This window comes from Cherax quadricarinatus, unplaced genomic scaffold (genome assembly GCF_038502225.1).
Source record: "Cherax quadricarinatus isolate ZL_2023a unplaced genomic scaffold, ASM3850222v1 Contig2320, whole genome shotgun sequence".
Taxonomy (NCBI): domain Eukaryota; kingdom Metazoa; phylum Arthropoda; class Malacostraca; order Decapoda; family Parastacidae; genus Cherax; species Cherax quadricarinatus.
This window is the reverse complement of record NW_027197346.1, coordinates 12686-31050: the sequence shown is the minus strand read 5'-3', so window position 1 is coordinate 31050 and position 18365 is coordinate 12686. Positions and strand designations below refer to the sequence as shown.

The 18365-nt window shown below is 38.1% G+C and overlaps 1 protein-coding gene across 1 annotated transcript in view; it reads left to right on the top strand.

Moving 5' to 3' along the window:
- Positions 1-17837, top strand: part of LOC128691959 (tripartite motif-containing protein 59) — a 49502-nt gene extending 31665 nt beyond the window's left edge. The window contains exons 3-4 of the mRNA XM_070081321.1: positions 9304-10008; positions 17550-17837. Of these exons, the coding sequence (XP_069937422.1) occupies positions 9304-10008; positions 17550-17702 (858 nt within the window). The 3' untranslated portion in view covers positions 17703-17837. The remainder of the gene's footprint in view (positions 1-9303; positions 10009-17549) is intronic.
- The last annotated feature ends 528 nt before the right edge of the window (positions 17838-18365 follow it).

Here is an 18365-nt window from a genome sequence, read left to right as displayed (position 1 = left end):
AAAACAAAATGTGTGAAATTTGATGGAAAATTGATGAAATTACACTATCGTGGATTTCCCGTGTCAGTGATATTTACGCATCGGCGATTTTGCCCATTTTGAGTCCTATTTTGGGCCAATTACATTGTTCCAGCCTACCAAATTATTAACTATTTCACTAGTACGTATACCTTCCATTTTATTGATTGTGAACAAGAAAATGCCCAATGTACTACAGTGGACCCCCGGTTTACGATCGGCTCCCAATGCGACCAATTATTTAAGTGTATTTATGTAAGTGCGTTTGTATGTGTATGTCTGGGGGTCTGAAATGGACTAATCTAATTCACAATATTCCTTATGGGAACAAATTCAGTCAGTACTGGCACCTGAACATACTTCTGGAATGAAATAATATCATAAACCGGGGGTCCACTGTATTTCAACTATGCAATAAAGTGATCAGAAATTGGTAATTTGACCAATTTTACACAAATTTCAAAATATGCCACTTTCAAAATAGGGTCCAGAATTAACAATGCAGGCATTTCTGGCACTAAAATAGCATTTTCTCTGCTCATTAGTTACATTCCCAGGCTTGACACAAGATTTCCATTTTTAATTTTTATTCACACCAAAAAATGGAAGCTTTACTGTTATACATTATTGTAATAAATGTATAAATAATGTCACTGTATTTGTGAATGCTTATTAGACTGACCAGTGGACACACATTGGTCGAGTTACGTGATTTGTTTACTATGGAATATGAGCAACAATCGAATATTTTCAAACTATTTTCGTTCCTCAAACCAATCAAAATCATCTCTATTTCTGTAATATGTCTTCGATTCTATCAAATGAGACCAGAAACCATAATAAACATGAAAAAATACACCACAAATTCGCCGTTTTTTTTAGCCAAAAACAGGGTCACTTTTTTTTTTTCATTGACTGCATGCTGCAGGATTTTTTTTATATGGTGCACACTTGCCACATAGATGCATTCTCTCATATCTAGGCCCAAATTTACTGCTCACAGCTTATCAGAGTGAACTGAACTCATGCCGTAGAACTATGGCACTGGCCCAAAAAGGGTTAAAACATGTGTTTACCGTAGAATAAGAAAACAACTCTTTATTCTCCCTGGGAAGTCAACATGTCATTGATGAAAATCAGTCATGTATTGGACAGCACAGACTGTGAAGTTGTAAACAAAGGAAATAATTATCATAAGCAAAATGCAAACAGTGACCATTATGTAGATTTATTTTCCCATCACAATGCACAATGCCCTTCGACTTAATATTAATCATGTCAGTACTCTTATTCTATAATAGGTTATCATTTAATGACATCATTTGAAAAAGTGAAACTCTTCTGTAGTAATTAATTATACAAATATACTACAGGTCCGCCATCACAAATCCAGCAATCAGTTATTCAGTTCCTTCAGTTATTCGGCACTAATTTTGGCTAGCATAATTTCAAATTTCCAGGGTCGCCACATCAACCTGCTGGTACTGTTTGGTGGCACTACTTGCTGCATAAGTCATTCCAATTTCTTTTTCTCCATTTATTGTTATAACCTGCTTACTTTTAGCCCTAGCCATGGTTCCAATGAATAAAGGATATACTTTTCATTGTGTAAATCACCTACACAGTACATTGTTCATTAAAGATAAGGTGGCTTGAAAGCCACTGTCAGTTGCCTTGAGCTCAGTCTTGTGATGCAGGAGAATATGCTTTATTATTACGCTAATATCATCACTACAGCTTATTGCCTATCACAGTTGATCTAATATGACATAATAAACAATATAAATAACATAAAACATGTTAAATACCCCAGTATGAATAATATTTGGCATAATACCGAGCAGTTCGGCGGAGGTATGAAGAGGATATGGAATACAAGTACCATTCTCCTATCCTTGTCTTGGCGGCTTATATTAGAGTAAATGGAGTATAGCACATAAATCTATAAATAGCAATATAAATCTTATGATAGCAAGCATTGATCCTGATACCAACCTCTTATTGAATGACTTAAGTGAATCAAACAGTAACTGTAATTACTACACAGCAGAACAATCAAAGGCACTTCTCAGAGCCAACAACAACATAACTGTCTTTAACTACAATATCAGATCTTTAAGTAAACATTACGATGACCTCATACCATTACTAAATTCCCTGCATGCCAGTATATCCATCATTGCTCTCACCGAAACTTGGCTAAAGCCTGATACTACAGATGTCTATGCCATTCCTGGCTACACAGCCATACACAACTGTAGGCCAGACCAACAAGGGGGTGGCACAGCTATATACTACTCAGACCAACTAGAATGTATCACTAATACTTGCACAAGGGATGAACATGGGGAATATATAATAGCTAAATTCAAATCCAAATACCTACAAAAACCTCTCACAGTGATAAACATCTACAGAGTACCACAATCAAACATTAGCCAATTTAGTCAAAACCTAGGAAGTATGATAACTGATGCACGCATGAACAAAGATCACTTACTACTCTCAGGTGACTTCAATATAAATCTCCTGCAAGACCAGGACCCACACGTTACTGAATTCACAAACACTATGAGTAACTGCATGTTGCTACCAGCAGTAACAAAACCTACAAGAGTTACAGAGACTAGTGTTTCCCTACAAGACCACATCTGGACCAACACCATATCCCCTTTAAAATCAGGCATAATCACAGATAATACCACAGATCACTACCCTACCTTCCTCATCACAAATCTTGGCAAATTACCCCAAGACACTACTAAAGTAACCTCCAAACTTCACAATGAGGCAGCCATTAATAACTTCACAGCAGCAGTGACAAACATTGACTGGCACACCGAGCTAGAAATCTATACAGATATTGACGAATGTATTAATAATTTTCTAAAAAAGACCCAATACCGCTATAACAAGCACTACCCCAAAAAAACTAAATAGATGACAGCTAAGAGACTGAACAGTCCCTGGCTAACACCCAACATCCTCAAATCCATAAATACAAAGCACCTATACGAAAAACAGTACAGAATGGGTCACATAACCAGAGACCAAACAAAACGTTACTAGTCAATCCTAACCAGCCTGATAAGAAGGGCTAAAAATCTGTTTTATGAGAACAGATTATCCAACTTACAAGGTGATATAAAAAAGACCTGGAAAATCCTATCAGAAATTCTAGGAACAAAAAAGATATCACGAAATAGCAAAATTGAATTAACAAAACCAGATGAACCCCAACTGCCACCAACTGAAACAGCAAACAGATTCAATGATTTCTTCTCCACTATAGGAAAAAACCTAGCCAATAAAATCCCAAGCTCAGATACCCCACCCAATGACTGCCTCACTGGCAACTACCCGAACACACTGTTCCTAGCTCCGACTAACCCAACTGAAGTCTCCCTTATTATCAACACACTAAAAAACAAGACAGGAGATTTAAATACCTTACCACCCTTTATATACAAAAAAGCATCACAAGTGCTATCACCAATCATTGCAACACTCTTTAACCCTTTGAGGGTTTTCGTCGTACTAGTACGTCTTACGCGTAGGGGTTTTTGACGTACTAGTACTCATAAATTCTAGCGGCCTCAAATCTAGTGGGAGAAAGCTGGTAGGCCTTTATATGAAAGAATGGGTCTATGTGGTCAGTGTGCACAGTCTAAAAAAAATCCTGCAGCACACAGTGCATAATGAGAAAAAAAAAACTTTGACCATTTTTTTTAATAAATCAGCGACTTTGCAGTGTATTTTCGTATGGTATTTATTGTTGTATTCTAGTTTTCTTGGTCTCATTTTATAGAATGGAAGACATATTACTGAAATTGAGATGATTTTGACTGGTTTTACAATGAAAGGTGCCTTGAAATTGAGCTCAAAGTAGCAGAAATGTTCGATTTTTACCAAACTTCAAAAGTAAACAAATCGTGCCAAGCGTGCAATACACGTCAACTGGTGAGTCTAATATTCTTTCACAAGTGCACCAATAATATTTATACCAATTTTTACACTAATGCAGTAGTCTGCATAACAGTAAATCTTATATTTTTTGTGAGAATAAAAATTCAAAGTGGAAAGCAAAAGAATATAAGAGGGGCCTTGAGACGTGACTAATGACTAGAGGAAATGTCATTTTAGTGCCAGGAATGTCTTTCTTGTTTATTCTGGACCCTATTCCGAAATTGGCATCTTTTGAAATTTGTGTGAAATTGGCAAAATTGCTAAATTCTGACCACTGTACTGGATAGTTGAATTTACAAATGGGTGGTTTCTTGCACCCATTCGATAGAAAAAATGGAGTTTTAGCGAAATATTCATGTTTTTTGTCGACTAGTACAGTGAAATTGGCCGAAAATGGGGCTCAAAGTGGGCAAAATCGCCGATCCGTAAACATCGCCGAGACCGCTAACTTTGCGAGAGCATAATTCCGTAAGTTTTCAATCAAATTTCAAACTTTTGGTGTCGTTATGATCGGGAAAAGATTCTCTATCTTTTCATAAGAGAAAATAATTTTTTTTTTTTTTTAAATTTGGCCGACCCTGAGAACGAGTTTCGGAGAGGGCCTGTCGACCCTCAAAGGGTTAACAAATCTATTGAATCCTCTACCTTCCCTAAGGTTCTCAAAATAGCAAGGGTCACCCCGATCCATAAAGGAGGAGACCAAACAGACTTGAATAACTATAGGCCAATATCCAACTTACACCCTCTCTCTAAAATCTTCGAAAAATTAATTCATAAGCGAATCTATTCCTACCTCATCTCCTACAACATACTCAACCCCTATCAATTTTGGTTCAGGCCTAATAAAAATACTAATGAATCTATTATACACATGCTAGAACACATATATACTGCAATAGAGAAAAAAGAAGTCCCACTGGGGATCTTCATTGACTTACGTAAAGCTTTTGATACAGTTGACCATGACTTGCTCCACATAAAATTGTCACACTATGGTATAAGAGGACACTCCCTCAACTACCTATAGTCATATTTCAGCAACAGAAGCCAATATGTGTACACAAATGGGGCAAACTCTTCCGCACAGCCAGTCACAGTTGGAGTTCCACAGGGAAGTGTCCTAGGCCCTCTTCTCTTTCTCATATACATAAGTGACCTACCAAATGCATCACAACTACTCAGACCCACACTATTTGCAGATGACACTACATATGTCTTCTTTCACCCAAGCCCAGTCACGCTAGCCAATACTGTGAATACTGAATTGCAGAAAATATCTACCTGGATGAGGACTAACAAACTCACACTAAACATTGACAAAACCTACTTCATTCAGTTTGGTAACAGAGCTACAGATGTCCCTCTTAACATAATGATAAATGGATCACCTATCACAAAGCTCTCAGAGGGAAAATTCTTAGGAATCCACCTTGATAATAGACTCAAATTTCAAACACATATACAACAAATTTCAAAAAAAATTTCTAAGACTGTGGGCATACTATCGAAGATACGGTACTATGTTCCACAGTCAGCCCTCCTGGCCCTGTATCACTCACTTATTTACCCCTATCTCACCTATGGAATTTGTGCATGGGGCTCAACAACAATAAACCATCTCAGACCACTAATTACCCAACAAAAGGCTGCAGTCAGAATGATAACAAATTCCCACTACAGGCAGCACACTCCACCAATATTCAAAACTCTAAACCTACTCACCGTACAAAACATCCATACTTATTACTGCACCTACTACATACATAGAACACTTAACTCTGATATAAACCCTCCCCTCAAACGTCTCCTTACCAACCTCAACAGAACACATGACCATAACACAAGGCACAGATCACTCTTTGATGTTCCTCGTGTCCATCTCACGCTATGCAAAAACTCAATGCACATAAAAGGCCCTAAAATCTGGCATTCATTATCTGTGAATATAAAATAAACACTGTTTATAAATTCAAGTCTCTTCTCAAAAATCACTTACTCACCCACAACTAAATAAATACCGAATAATTGTATCTCATAAATTGTATCTCATAAATGGTTCTCATAAATGTTTCTCATTATTGTATCTCATAAATGTCTAACCTGTGACCCAATCAAACTTTTTTTTTATTACATTACCTAACAGAATACTCCATTCTACTGAATGCTCAGCAACACAGTAAATGACCATATGACCTGTCTTTGTAATACTCATTTGTGCTAAATTGTTATCCGTTTACAATAATGTTTATACCACTGAATATATCATTGCTTAGTTAATCTTAAGTTAACTTTAAGCTGCCCATAATGCTCTGCATACAAGGGGCTTTGGCATGTTGCACTTTAATAACTGTATTCCTTTGTACTTCACTGTATCATGTTCAAATTAATAAATAAATAATAAATATTTTCGTATGTTTTTTTATGGTTGTATTCTCATTTTTTTGGTCTCATTTGATAGAATGGAAGATATATTACAGAAATAGACATGATTTTGATTGCTTTCATGACGAAAAGTACCTTGAAATTAAGCTCAAATTAGCAGAAATGTTCGATTTTTGCTGATGTTCAATGAACTTTGTGTAAGTCAAGTTGGTTAATTTTATTAAGTGTATTCTAACCTAACCACTCTATAATCCAGCAAACTCAGTAATCTGGCACACTACAGGTCCCAATGATGCCGGATTTGTGATGGAGGACCTGTGATTGTTTAACCCCTTGACTGTCGCAACCCCCAATCCTGAGGTGTCTCCTGGTGTCGCAAAATTAAAAAAAAAAAAATGATTTTTTCCTGTGAAATGATAGAGAATGTTTTCCCAATTGTAATGACACCAAAAAAAAAAAACGAAATTTGATGGAAAACTGACGGAATTACGCTCTCACGAAGTTAGCGACCTCGGTGATATTTACAAATCAGCGATTTTTGCCCACTTTGATCCCTATTTTCGGCTAATTCCATTGTTCCAGTCAACCAAACTCATAGCCATTTCTTTAGAACTCTGTTTTCTCTATTGATTTTGTACAAGAAACTGCTCATTTACCAATTTCAACTATCCAATAACGTGGTCAGAAATTTGCAATTTGGCCAATTTCACGAAAATTAAAAAATATGACAGTTTCAAAATAAGGTCCAGAATGACCAATGCAGACATTCCTGGCTCTAAAATAACACTCTCTTTGTTCATCAGTCATGTCCCCAGGCCCCTCTGATATTACTCTTGCTTTCTATTTTGAATTTTTATTCAAACAAAAAATAGAAGATTTACTGTTATGCAGAGTACTGCAATACTGTAATAGTTGTACATATAATGTCAACCCTTTCATGACTGCATATCAGAATGGCTAGTTGGACATTTATTGGAAAATGACATCATTTATTTACTTTTGAACATCGGCAAAAATGAAACATTTCCCCTACTTCGAGCTCCATTTCCAGGTTCTTTTTATAGTAAAACCAGTCAAAATCACATCTGTTTCTTTAATATGTTTTCCATTCTATCAAATGAGACAACAAAATGAGAATACAACCATAAATACTATACGAAAATAGACCACAAAGTCGGCGTTTTAATTAAAAAAAAAAAACGGTCGGAGTTTTTTTATCTCGTTATGCACTGGGTGCTCCAGGATTTTTTTTATATGGTGCACACTGACAACACAGACCCATTCTCTCACATGTGGGCCTACCAGCTTTCTCCTGCTTGATTTGAAGCCGCTAGAATTTATGAGTATATATACATCAAACACGGTATCTCGTAAGACGTATATATAAGACTGAAACAGTCAAAGGGTTAAATTAAAATGAACTAGTGCAAATTACTAACAATTTTGTGGCATCCCTGGGCACTGTCAGTGGAACACAGAGTGCCACAGCACCCTGGTTGAAAAACAGTTCTAGTGTATGTATGATGTATGTGGTAGTTACTGTGAAGAAGTTTTACAATACAGTATAGTGTCGTTTAACATGGTTTTGTTTGGCACGTTTTGGTTATATCACTATTGAAGAGTTGCGGCATATTTTTGTATAACACTTCGTAAAATTAACACAGTTCGGTTTGCGGGAAGGAAAAAATTTGGAGCGAGCATCACCCGTGGGATACACTGCTTGGCTATGGGTTAAACCATTGAGTCATCTGGGGAGACCTACCGCCATCCCCCACTACCCTCCACCACTCCCACCACCCTCCACCACTTCCATCACCCTCCACCACTTCCACCACCCTTGTCCCAGCTGGTTCATACGCATGTAGGACCATCCTCTGCTAGGAGCTAGCTGTATTTATTTTTGTTTGTGGATTGAGTTTAGATCTTTTAATTGCCATATCTTGTATCTACCAAGCAATCATGGCACCCAGTAGGCATACAAGTGTTGCTGAAAGTGGCAAGAAAAGGTTTAAGCATTTAAGTGTAGGAGTTAAGAAGAAAATCGAGATATTAAACAAGCTTAAGAGGGGCTCATGTGTGGTGAATATAATGAGAGCCTGTGGTCTTAATGAAGCATCAGTCTGTACAATTAAAAGGAATAAGGTGAATATACTGACTTGACTTGACTGATTTACTGACTGACTTGACTTACTGACTGACTTGACTGATTTACTGACTGACTTGACTGACTTCACCAACTGAATTATTGACTTAAAGTTAGACTTTTTCACTGAGGAGGACTCTGACAAATGTAGAAGCAGTGCTCTGAAATGGTATCTAGAGCAGCTGATACCTTATCGTCAGCTGTATAATGTACTGCAGGGTAAAATAGCCCAGAAATCTATTACAGAATTTATGCATACTCGAATACAAGCGTCAGCTCAGTACCAGAACCTCTACCATCCACCTCAGCCCAGTAGGGCCACAGCATAACTCTCCATTCTCTTCACAATCATCAAAATACCATTACCCACAATTTAAGGTAAGAAATGCTATTATTTCTATTGCGTTTGTAGTCTTAAGCAGTAATATATCATGACAGTGAACTTCAATTACATATTCACTTTTATTTTTGTAAGATCTGTTGGTCTAAAAAAAAGTTGTTTGGCATTTTGGGGGGCTCCCAGGAACGTAACCCTATTTTTCCGATAAGTTCTTCAGTTTGTCTAAAATGGTTTTAACTAACACAGCATTTTCAGGAACATAACTACCGTGTTAAATGATGGTCTATTGTATCTTGGATTTTCAAAATTGTCTAAATAATTCAATATGAGCACTTAAATGATGAGTAACTTAATAGGATTCAATTTTAGATTCCAACCCTATTTTAGTGTAAAATATCAGTATTAAAATTCACCCAGTTTAGTATAAAATCTAACATAGTATTCGTTTCTGCAGGATGACAGCAAGCCAGAGGAGTGTAAAGTGTGTTTTATCAATTATGATGAAGAACTACAACGACCACGCACTCTGCCGTGTGGGCACACATTCTGCTCACAATGTATTAAAGATTCAGTAAAGAATGTTCAACTCATCTGTCCGAGCTGCCGTGCTGTGCACAGTGCTACAGCTGCTACTCAGTTCCCGATCAATTATGGTATGGAGGCTCTCATAAAGAAATTCAGGAATATGCAGGTCACATCAGTGGGATCCGAATCACCAAAATCTGGTCAAGACCACACAAGAGGCATCGGCAAGAAGTTACAGTCTATGGTACAGGAACAGAAGAGCAGTATCAGTAACCTTATAAGTGAGTGTGAAGAAGTACTGTCCCAGCTGGGCAAGTACCAGGGGCAGGTGAGGGACTGGAAGACCCAGCACCACCAACTGCAGGACAAACTCTATGATCTGGTGGAGCAGAACAAGGCAGCAATAGAACTCCTGGAACAGGAAGATACCAGCGTGGTGACTATGTCAACAGAAGGAGAGGCAGGAAAGAAGCAGCTGCAGACCATGCTGGAGTGTCTTGATGCAGTCACCACTATACAGGAGGTTGACACAACTTGTGATGAAGCAGATCAGTACAGCGTGCAGGCTGAAGATTGGATCAGGAAGTGCCAGGAACTCTTCCCAAATTTCAGCATTGCTGGCACCTCAGTGAAGGTACAATAATAGAGGCCATTACTCTCACTCAACTGAAAGTAGAAATTATTCTTCATAATACTAGTTATTAAAACACTTCAACAGTAATATTTAAGCCTTTCATTTTTAAATGTTTACATTTGCAACATTACAGTAGTTATATTTGCAACATTACAGTAGTTATATTTGCAACATTACAGTAGTTATATTTGCAACATTACAGTAGTTATATTTGCAACATTACAGTAGTTATACATCCTGTTGGTTCAAATTTTAATTTTTATTTCATTTTATGCAGTACAAAAATAATGTAAATTACATGTTAAAAAAAAAAATCTTTGTTAGGTACAAAAGACAGCCTCAAGTATGTAATATATTTTGAGCAAACTAATCCTAATATTTGAAGACTTTAAGAAGTAGACAAAGACTGTTAATCCTCTCACTGTCTAGATCCCCAATCTGAAACTTGTTGTCATTGTCCAAAACTTTATATAAAACATAGAGAATGCTTTTTCCAAAGGTGACGACACCAAAAGTATGAAAATTGATAGACTTCAGGAATTATATTGGTGCAAATTGGTGAAATTTGCCTACTTTGAGTCCTATTTTAGGCCAGTTCCAGTTTTCCATTCAACTAAATTCTTAGCTAATTTGCTAGTAAGCCTTCCATTATATTTACTGAGAAGAAGAAACTACCTAATTGTTTATTTCAACTATGCAATAAAGTGATCAGAAATTGGTAATTTGGCCAATTTTACACGAATTTCAAATTGTGCCAATAATAAAAAAAATAATAAAAATTTTATTTCTTTACTAAGGTTACAATGTGTGTTTACGCTTCATAATATTGTTGGAACAAAGAAAGCCACTACTGTTTAGGTGTAGTTTTAAACTAAAGATACCTAATTGTTGCACATGTCTTGCTTATCAACTTTCCTGTATTGTGTACAGTGGCAGCTCATACGGGGGTGCTGCAGAACTGCAGCACCCCTATTTTCTTTAACTCTTTGATAATATAATGTACAAGTATAAAGAAAGAATTGAATAAAAGAAACTCATTATATTGAATGTTATCAATAATATCGAGTGAAAATAAGGGGTGCTGCAGTTCCACAGCACCCCCGCACGAGCCGCCAATGATTGATTACCATTATTTTAGTCACAGAGGTTGATGGAGGAGATTGAAAAGATGTGTAAAAGTTGAAAGTTTAAAAAGAAAATAGCAAGGTTATGAGAGAAAAAACTGATCTGGGTAATGGAAAATTGAACTTCAAGTTTAAAAGGAGCAAATACAGAGGAAGTGAATGTGTCAGTAGATTGATTTTAAAAAGTGAATCATACAATATCTGATAGATAAAAGTTCAATAAAGTGTTAAGAAAAGTTTATCAATAAAGGCAAAAGAAAATGTACCAAGAGTTTAGTAGCAGTAACAGTTATATATGTTATGAGACATGATGTTTGTTGTAGTGAGATGTTGTGAGACATGATGTTTGTTGTAGTGAGATGTTGTGAGACATGATGTTTGTTGTAGTGAGATGTTGTGAGACATGATGTTTGTTGTAGTGAGATGTTGTGAGACATGATGTTTGTTGTAGTGAGAAGATGTTGTGAGACATGATGTTTGTTGTAGTGAGATGTTGTGAGACATGATGTTTGTTGTAGTGAGATGTTGTGAGATGATGTTTGTTGTAGTGAGATGTTGTGAGACATGATGTTTGTTGTAGTGAGATGTTGTGAGACATGATGTTTGTTGTAGTGAGATGTTGTGAGACATGATGTTTGTTGTAGTGAGAAGATGTTGTGAGACATGATGTTTGTTGTAGTGAGATGTTGTGAGACATGATGTTTGTTGTAGTGAGATGTTGTGAGACATGATGTTTGTTGTAGTGAGATGTTGTGAGACATGATGTTTGTTGTAGTGAGAAGATGTTGTGAGACATGATGTTTGTTGTAGTGAGATGTTGTGAGATGATGTTTGTTGTAGTGAGATGTTGTGAGACATGATGTTTGTTGTAGTGAGATGTTGTGAGATGATGTTTGTTGTAGTGAGATGTTGTGAGACATGATGTTTGTTGTAGTGAGATGTTGTGAGACATGATGTTTGTTGTAGTGAGATGTTGTGAGACATGATGTTTGTTGTAGTGAGATGTTGTGAGACATGATGTTTGTTGTAGTGAGATGTTGTGAGACATGATGTTTGTTGTAGTGAGAAGATGTTGTGAGACATGATGTTTGTTGTAGTGAGATGTTGTGAGACATGATGTTTGTTGTAGTGAGATGTTGTGAGACATGATGTTTGTTGTAGTGAGATGTTGTGAGATGATGTTTGTTGTAGTGAGATGTTGTGAGACATGATGTTTGTTGTAGTGAGATGTTGTGAGATGATGTTTGTTGTAGTGAGATGTTGTGAGACATGATGTTTGTTGTAGTGAGATGTTGTGAGACATGATGTTTGTTGTAGTGAGATGTTGTGAGACATGATGTTTGTTGTAGTGAGAAGATGTTGTGAGACATGATGTTTGTTGTAGTGAGAAGATGTTGTGAGACATGATGTTTGTTGTAGTGAGATGTTATGAGACATGATGTTTGTTGTAGTGAGATGTTGTGAGACATGATGTTTGTTGTAGTGAGAAGATGTTGTGAGACATGATGTTTGTTGTAGTGAGATGTTGTGAGACATGATGTTTGTTGTAGTGAGATGTTGTGAGACATGATGTTTGTTGTAGTGAGAAGATGTTGTGAGACATGATGTTTGTTGTAGTGAGATGTTGTGAGATGATGTTTGTTGTAGTGAGATGTTGTGAGACATGATGTTTGTTGTAGTGAGAAGATGTTGTGAGACATGATGTTTGTTGTAGTGAGATGTTGTGAGATGATGTTTGTTGTAGTGAGATGTTGTGAGACATGATGTTTGTTGTAGTGAGAAGATGTTGTGAGACATGATGTTTGTTGTAGTGAGATGTTGTGAGACATGATGTTTGTTGTAGTGAGAAGATGTTGTGAGACATGATGTTTGTTGTAGTGAGATGTTGTGAGACATGATGTTTGTTGTAGTGAGAAGATGTTGTGAGACATGATGTTTGTTGTAGTGAGATGTTGTGAGATGATGTTTGTTGTAGTGAGATGTTGTGAGACATGATGTTTGTTGTAGTGAGATGTTGTGAGACATGATGTTTGTTGTAGTGAGATGTTGTGAGACATGATGTTTGTTGTAGTGAGATGTTGTGAGATGATGTTTGTTGTAGTGAGATGTTGTGAGACATGATGTTTGTTGTAGTGAGATGTTGTGAGACATGATGTTTGTTGTAGTGAGATGTTGTGAGACATGATGTTTGTTGTATTGAGATGTTGTGAGACATGATGTTTGTTGTAGTGAGAAGATGTTGTGAGACATGATGTTTGTTGTAGTGAGATGTTGTGAGACATGATGTTTGTTGTAGTGAGATGTTGTGAGACATGATGTTTGTTGTAGTGAGAAGATGTTGTGAGACATGATGTTTGTTGTAGTGAGATGTTGTGAGATGATGTTTGTTGTAGTGAGATGTTGTGAGACATGATGTTTGTTGTAGTGAGATGTTGTGAGATGATGTTTGTTGTAGTGAGATGTTGTGAGACATGATGTTTGTTGTAGTGAGATGTTGTGAGATGATGTTTGTTGTAGTGAGATGTTGTGAGACATGATGTTTGTTGTAGTGAGAAGATGTTGTGAGACATGATGTTTGTTGTAGTGAGATGTTGTGAGACATGATGTTTGTTGTAGTGAGAAGATGTTGTGAGACATGATGTTTGTTGTAGTGAGATGTTGTGAGATGATGTTTGTTGTAGTGAGATGTTGTGAGACATGATGTTTGTTGTAGTGAGAAGATGTTGTGAGACATGATGTTTGTTGTAGTGAGATGTTGTGAGACATGATGTTTGTTGTAGTGAGAAGATGTTGTGAGACATGATGTTTGTTGTAGTGAGATGTTGTGAGATGATGTTTGTTGTAGTGAGATGTTGTGAGACATGATGTTTGTTGTAGTGAGAAGATGTTGTGAGACATGATGTTTGTTGTAGTGAGATGTTGTGAGACATGATGTTTGTTGTAGTGAGAAGATGTTGTGAGACATGATGTTTGTTGTAGTGAGATGTTGTGAGACATGATGTTTGTTGTAGTGAGAAGATGTTGTGAGACATGATGTTTGTTGTAGTGAGATGTTGTGAGACATGATGTTTGTTGTAGTGAGAAGGAAGATGTTGTAGTGAGAAGGAAGATGTTGTAGTGAGAAGGAAGATGTTGTAGTGAGAAGGAAGATGTTGTAGTGAGAAGGAAGATGTTGTAGTGAGAAGGGAGATGTTGTAGTGAGAAGGAAGATGTTGTAGTGAGAAGGAAGATGTTGTAGTGAGAAGGAAGATGTTGTAGTGAGAAGGAAGATGTTGTAGTGAGAAGGGAGATGTTGTAGTGAGAAGGAAGATGTTGTAGTGAGAAGGAAGATGTTGTAGTGAGAAGGAAGATGTTGTAGTGAGAAGGGAGATGTTGTAGTGAGAAGGGAGATGTTGTAGTGAGAAGGAAGATGTTGTAGTGAGAAGGAAGATGTTGTAGTGAGAAGGAAGATGTTGTAGTGAGAAGGAAGATGTTGTAGTGAGAAGGGAGATGTTGTAGTGAGAAGGAAGATGTTGTAGTGAGAAGGGAGATGTTGTAGTGAGAAGGGAGATGTTGTAGTGAGAAGGGAGATGTTGTAGTGAGAAGGAAGATGTTGTAGTGAGAAGGGAGATGTTGTAGTGAGAAGGGAGATGTTGTAGTGAGAAGGAAGATGTTGTAGTGAGAAGGAAGATGTTGTAGTGAGAAGGGAGATGTTGTAGTGAGAAGGGAGATGTTGTAGTGAGAAGGAAGATGTTGTAGTGAGAAGGGAGATGTTGTAGTGAGAAGGGAGATGTTGTAGTGAGAAGGAAGATGTTGTAGTGAGAAGGGAGATGTTGTAGTGAGAAGGAAGATGTTGTAGTGAGAAGGGAGATGTTGTAGTGAGAAGGGAGATAGAGGAAGTGGAGATGTTTTGCTTAAGATCAATGTTTTGTAGCAATATTATAAAGAGAATAAAGAGAATTATAATTAGAAGTAATATACAATGCATAATTTAGGAAACAGAAGAAGGATTGTTGAGGTTTACTTAGAAAATATAGAATAAGATGGTTAAGTCTAGGATAGAAGGAAGGGTTGGAAGGAGAGTGAGAGTGATCTTTTAAGATATGAGACTCTAATATTAAGCAAATGTATGTGTGTGTGTGTGTGTGTGTGTGTGTGTGTGTGTGTGTGTGTGTGTGTGTGTGTGTGTGTGTGTGTGTGTGTGTGTACTCACCTAATTGTACTCACCTAATTGTGGTTGCAGGGGTCGAGACTCAGCTCCTGGCCCCGCCTCTTCACTGATCGCTACTGGATCCTCTCTCTCTCTGCTTCCTGAGCTTTGTCATACCTCTTCTTAAAACTATGTATGGTTCCTGCCTCCACTACTTCACTTGCTAGGCTATTCCACTTGCTGACAACTCTATGACTGAAGAAATACTTCCTAACGTCCCTGTGACTCGTCTGAGTCTTCAGCTTCCAGTTGTGACCCCTTGTCCCTGTGTCCCCTCTCTGGAACATCCTATCTCTCTCCACCTTGTCTATTCCCCGCAGTATCTTGTATGTCGTTATCATGTCTCCCCTGACCCTTCTGTCCTCCAGTGTCGTCAGTCCGATTTCCCTTAACCTTTCCTCGTACGACATTCCCTTGAGCTCTGGGACTAGCCTTGTTGCAAACCTTTGTACTTTCTCTAACTTCTTGACGTGCTTGACCAGGTGTGGGTTCCAGACTGGTGCTGCATACTCCAGTATGGGTCTAACATACACAGTGTACAGTGTCTTGAACGATTCCTTATTAAGGTATCGGAACGCTATTCTCAGGTTTGCCAGGCGCCCGTATGCTGCAGCGGTTATTTGGTTGATGTGTGCCTCCGGTGATGTGCTCGGTGTTATGGTCACCCCAAGGTCTTTCTCCCTGAGTGAGGTCTGTAGTCTTTGTCCACCTAGCCTATATTCTGTCTGCAGTCTTCTTTGCCCCTCCCCAATCTTCATGACTTTGCATTTGGCTGGATTGAATTCGAGGAGCCAGTTACTGGACCACATGTCCAGCCTCTCCAGGTCTCTTTGCAGTCCTGCCTCATCCTCGTCCGATTTAATTCTTCTCATCAACTTCACGTCATCTGCGAACAGGGACACTTCAGAGTCTATTCCTTCCATCATGTCGTTCACATATATCAAAAATAGCACTGGTCCTAGAACTGACCCCTGTGGGACCCCGCTCGTAACAGGCGCCCACTGTGATACCTCTTCACGTACCATGACTCGTTGCTGCCTCCCTGTCAGGTATTCCCTTATCCATTGCAGTGCCCTTCCTTTTACGTGTGCCTGATCCTCCAGCTTCTGCACTAATCTCTTGTGGGGAACTGTGTCAAAGGCCTTCCTGCAGTCTAGGAAAATGCAATCTACCCAACCCTCTCTCTCTTGTCTTACTTCTGTTACCTTGTCATAAAACTCCAGGAGGTTTGTGATACAAGATTTGCCTTCCATGAACCCATGCTGGTTTTCATTTATAATCTTGTTCCTTTCCAGGTGTTCGACCACTCTCCTCCTGATAATCTTCTCCATGACTTTGCACACAATACATGTCAGAGACACAGGTCTGTAGTTTAGTGCCTCGTTTCTGTTTCCTTTCTTAAATATGGGGACTACATTAGCTGTCTTCCATTTCTCAGGTAGTTGCCCAGTTTCAAGGGATGTGTTGAAGATTGTGGTTAGAGGCACACACAGCATCTCTGCTCCTTCTCTAAGGACCCATGGGGAGATGTTGTCCGGTCCCATCGCCTTTGAGGTGTCAAGGTCACTTAAGAGCTTCTTCACCTCCTCCTCAGTTGTTCGTATGTCATCCAACACTTGTTGGTATATTCCCTCTTGATGTTCCCTTCTGTGCTGTCTTCCCACAGCCCTTCCTGTCTCTACTGTAAAAACTTCCTTAAATCTCCTGTTCAGCTCCTCACATACCTCCTGATCATTTCTTGTGAGTTCTCCACCTTCTGTCCTTAATCTGATCACCTGGTCTTTGACTGTTGTCTTCCTCCTGATGTGGCTATACAACAGTTTCGGGTCAGTCTTGATTCTCGATGCTATGTCATTTTCATACTGTCGCTGGGCCTCCCTCCTTACCTGTGCGTACTCGTTCCTGGCTCTGCGACTGATCTCCCTATTTTCGTGTGTTCTCTGCCTTCTGTACTTTTTCCATTCTCTATTGCACTTTGTTTTTGCCTCCTTACACCGTCGGGTAAACCAGGGGCTTGTTCTGGTCTTCCCGTTGTTACTGTTGCCCTTGGGAATGAACCTTTCCACTGCCTCCTTGCATTTTGTTGCTACATATTCCATCATTTCATTTACTGGCTTTCCTGCCAGTTCTCTGTCCCACTGGACCTCCCGCAGGAAGTTCTTCAACCCTAATGTGTGTGTGTGTGTGTGTGTGTAGACCACCATTAATATTTGTGTTGGTAATGCCAGTTGCAGGAAAACATCAAGAAAGCCCTGGACATGATGACCAGAGAGACAGTTACCACAGATGTCCCTGTCCTCCTGAAATACTCTGACTTCACCATCATGGAGAAAGTTGAGAAAATTACTGGTGACATCCCTCTGAAGTTAACTGTAAGTTGAAAGTCCTTGTGAATTTCTTTTTCCTGTAAGACAGTATTATTCTTGTTAGCATGATAACCTGTGATTTCCATTGTTAAAAATTATCTACTCTGTTATACCCTTAATATGATAACAAACCTGAAGCTTAAGTTATTTATATATAATTCCTTTATAGTTATCAGACTCTTAAAAATAGACACTGTATTAACTAAACCATCTCGCTGAAACAGTAAATTAAGTGAATGAGATCTTCTCCACCAGAGTATTAAATTTATCCAGCTAAATTCTAAACTTTCAAGCCCAGGTTATTGACCTCACTGATAACTATCCCAATTCTTTCTATTTTTTGTTTCTCAATATACTACCAATTGTCTGCCACTGAGGCAGGTTACCTGATAAAGATGAAAATGCTAATTTTTTTCCTTTTATATTTAGTAATTTATACAGGAAAAGGAGTTATTTCTTTCTACTTATCCCCAACTAATTCATCAGTGGTTTCTTAATAATAAAGTCAATAATGTAACAGGAAGCAAAGTTAATACAATTTGTTCATCTGTTATCACCATTTATTATATAGCGTCTCCTCACTTAGCAACGTACTCGTTTACTGACGACTCAGACTTACGACGACCTCTCTGACCAGTATTTATACCTAAATAATGTATATTAGAACTAATTTACCCT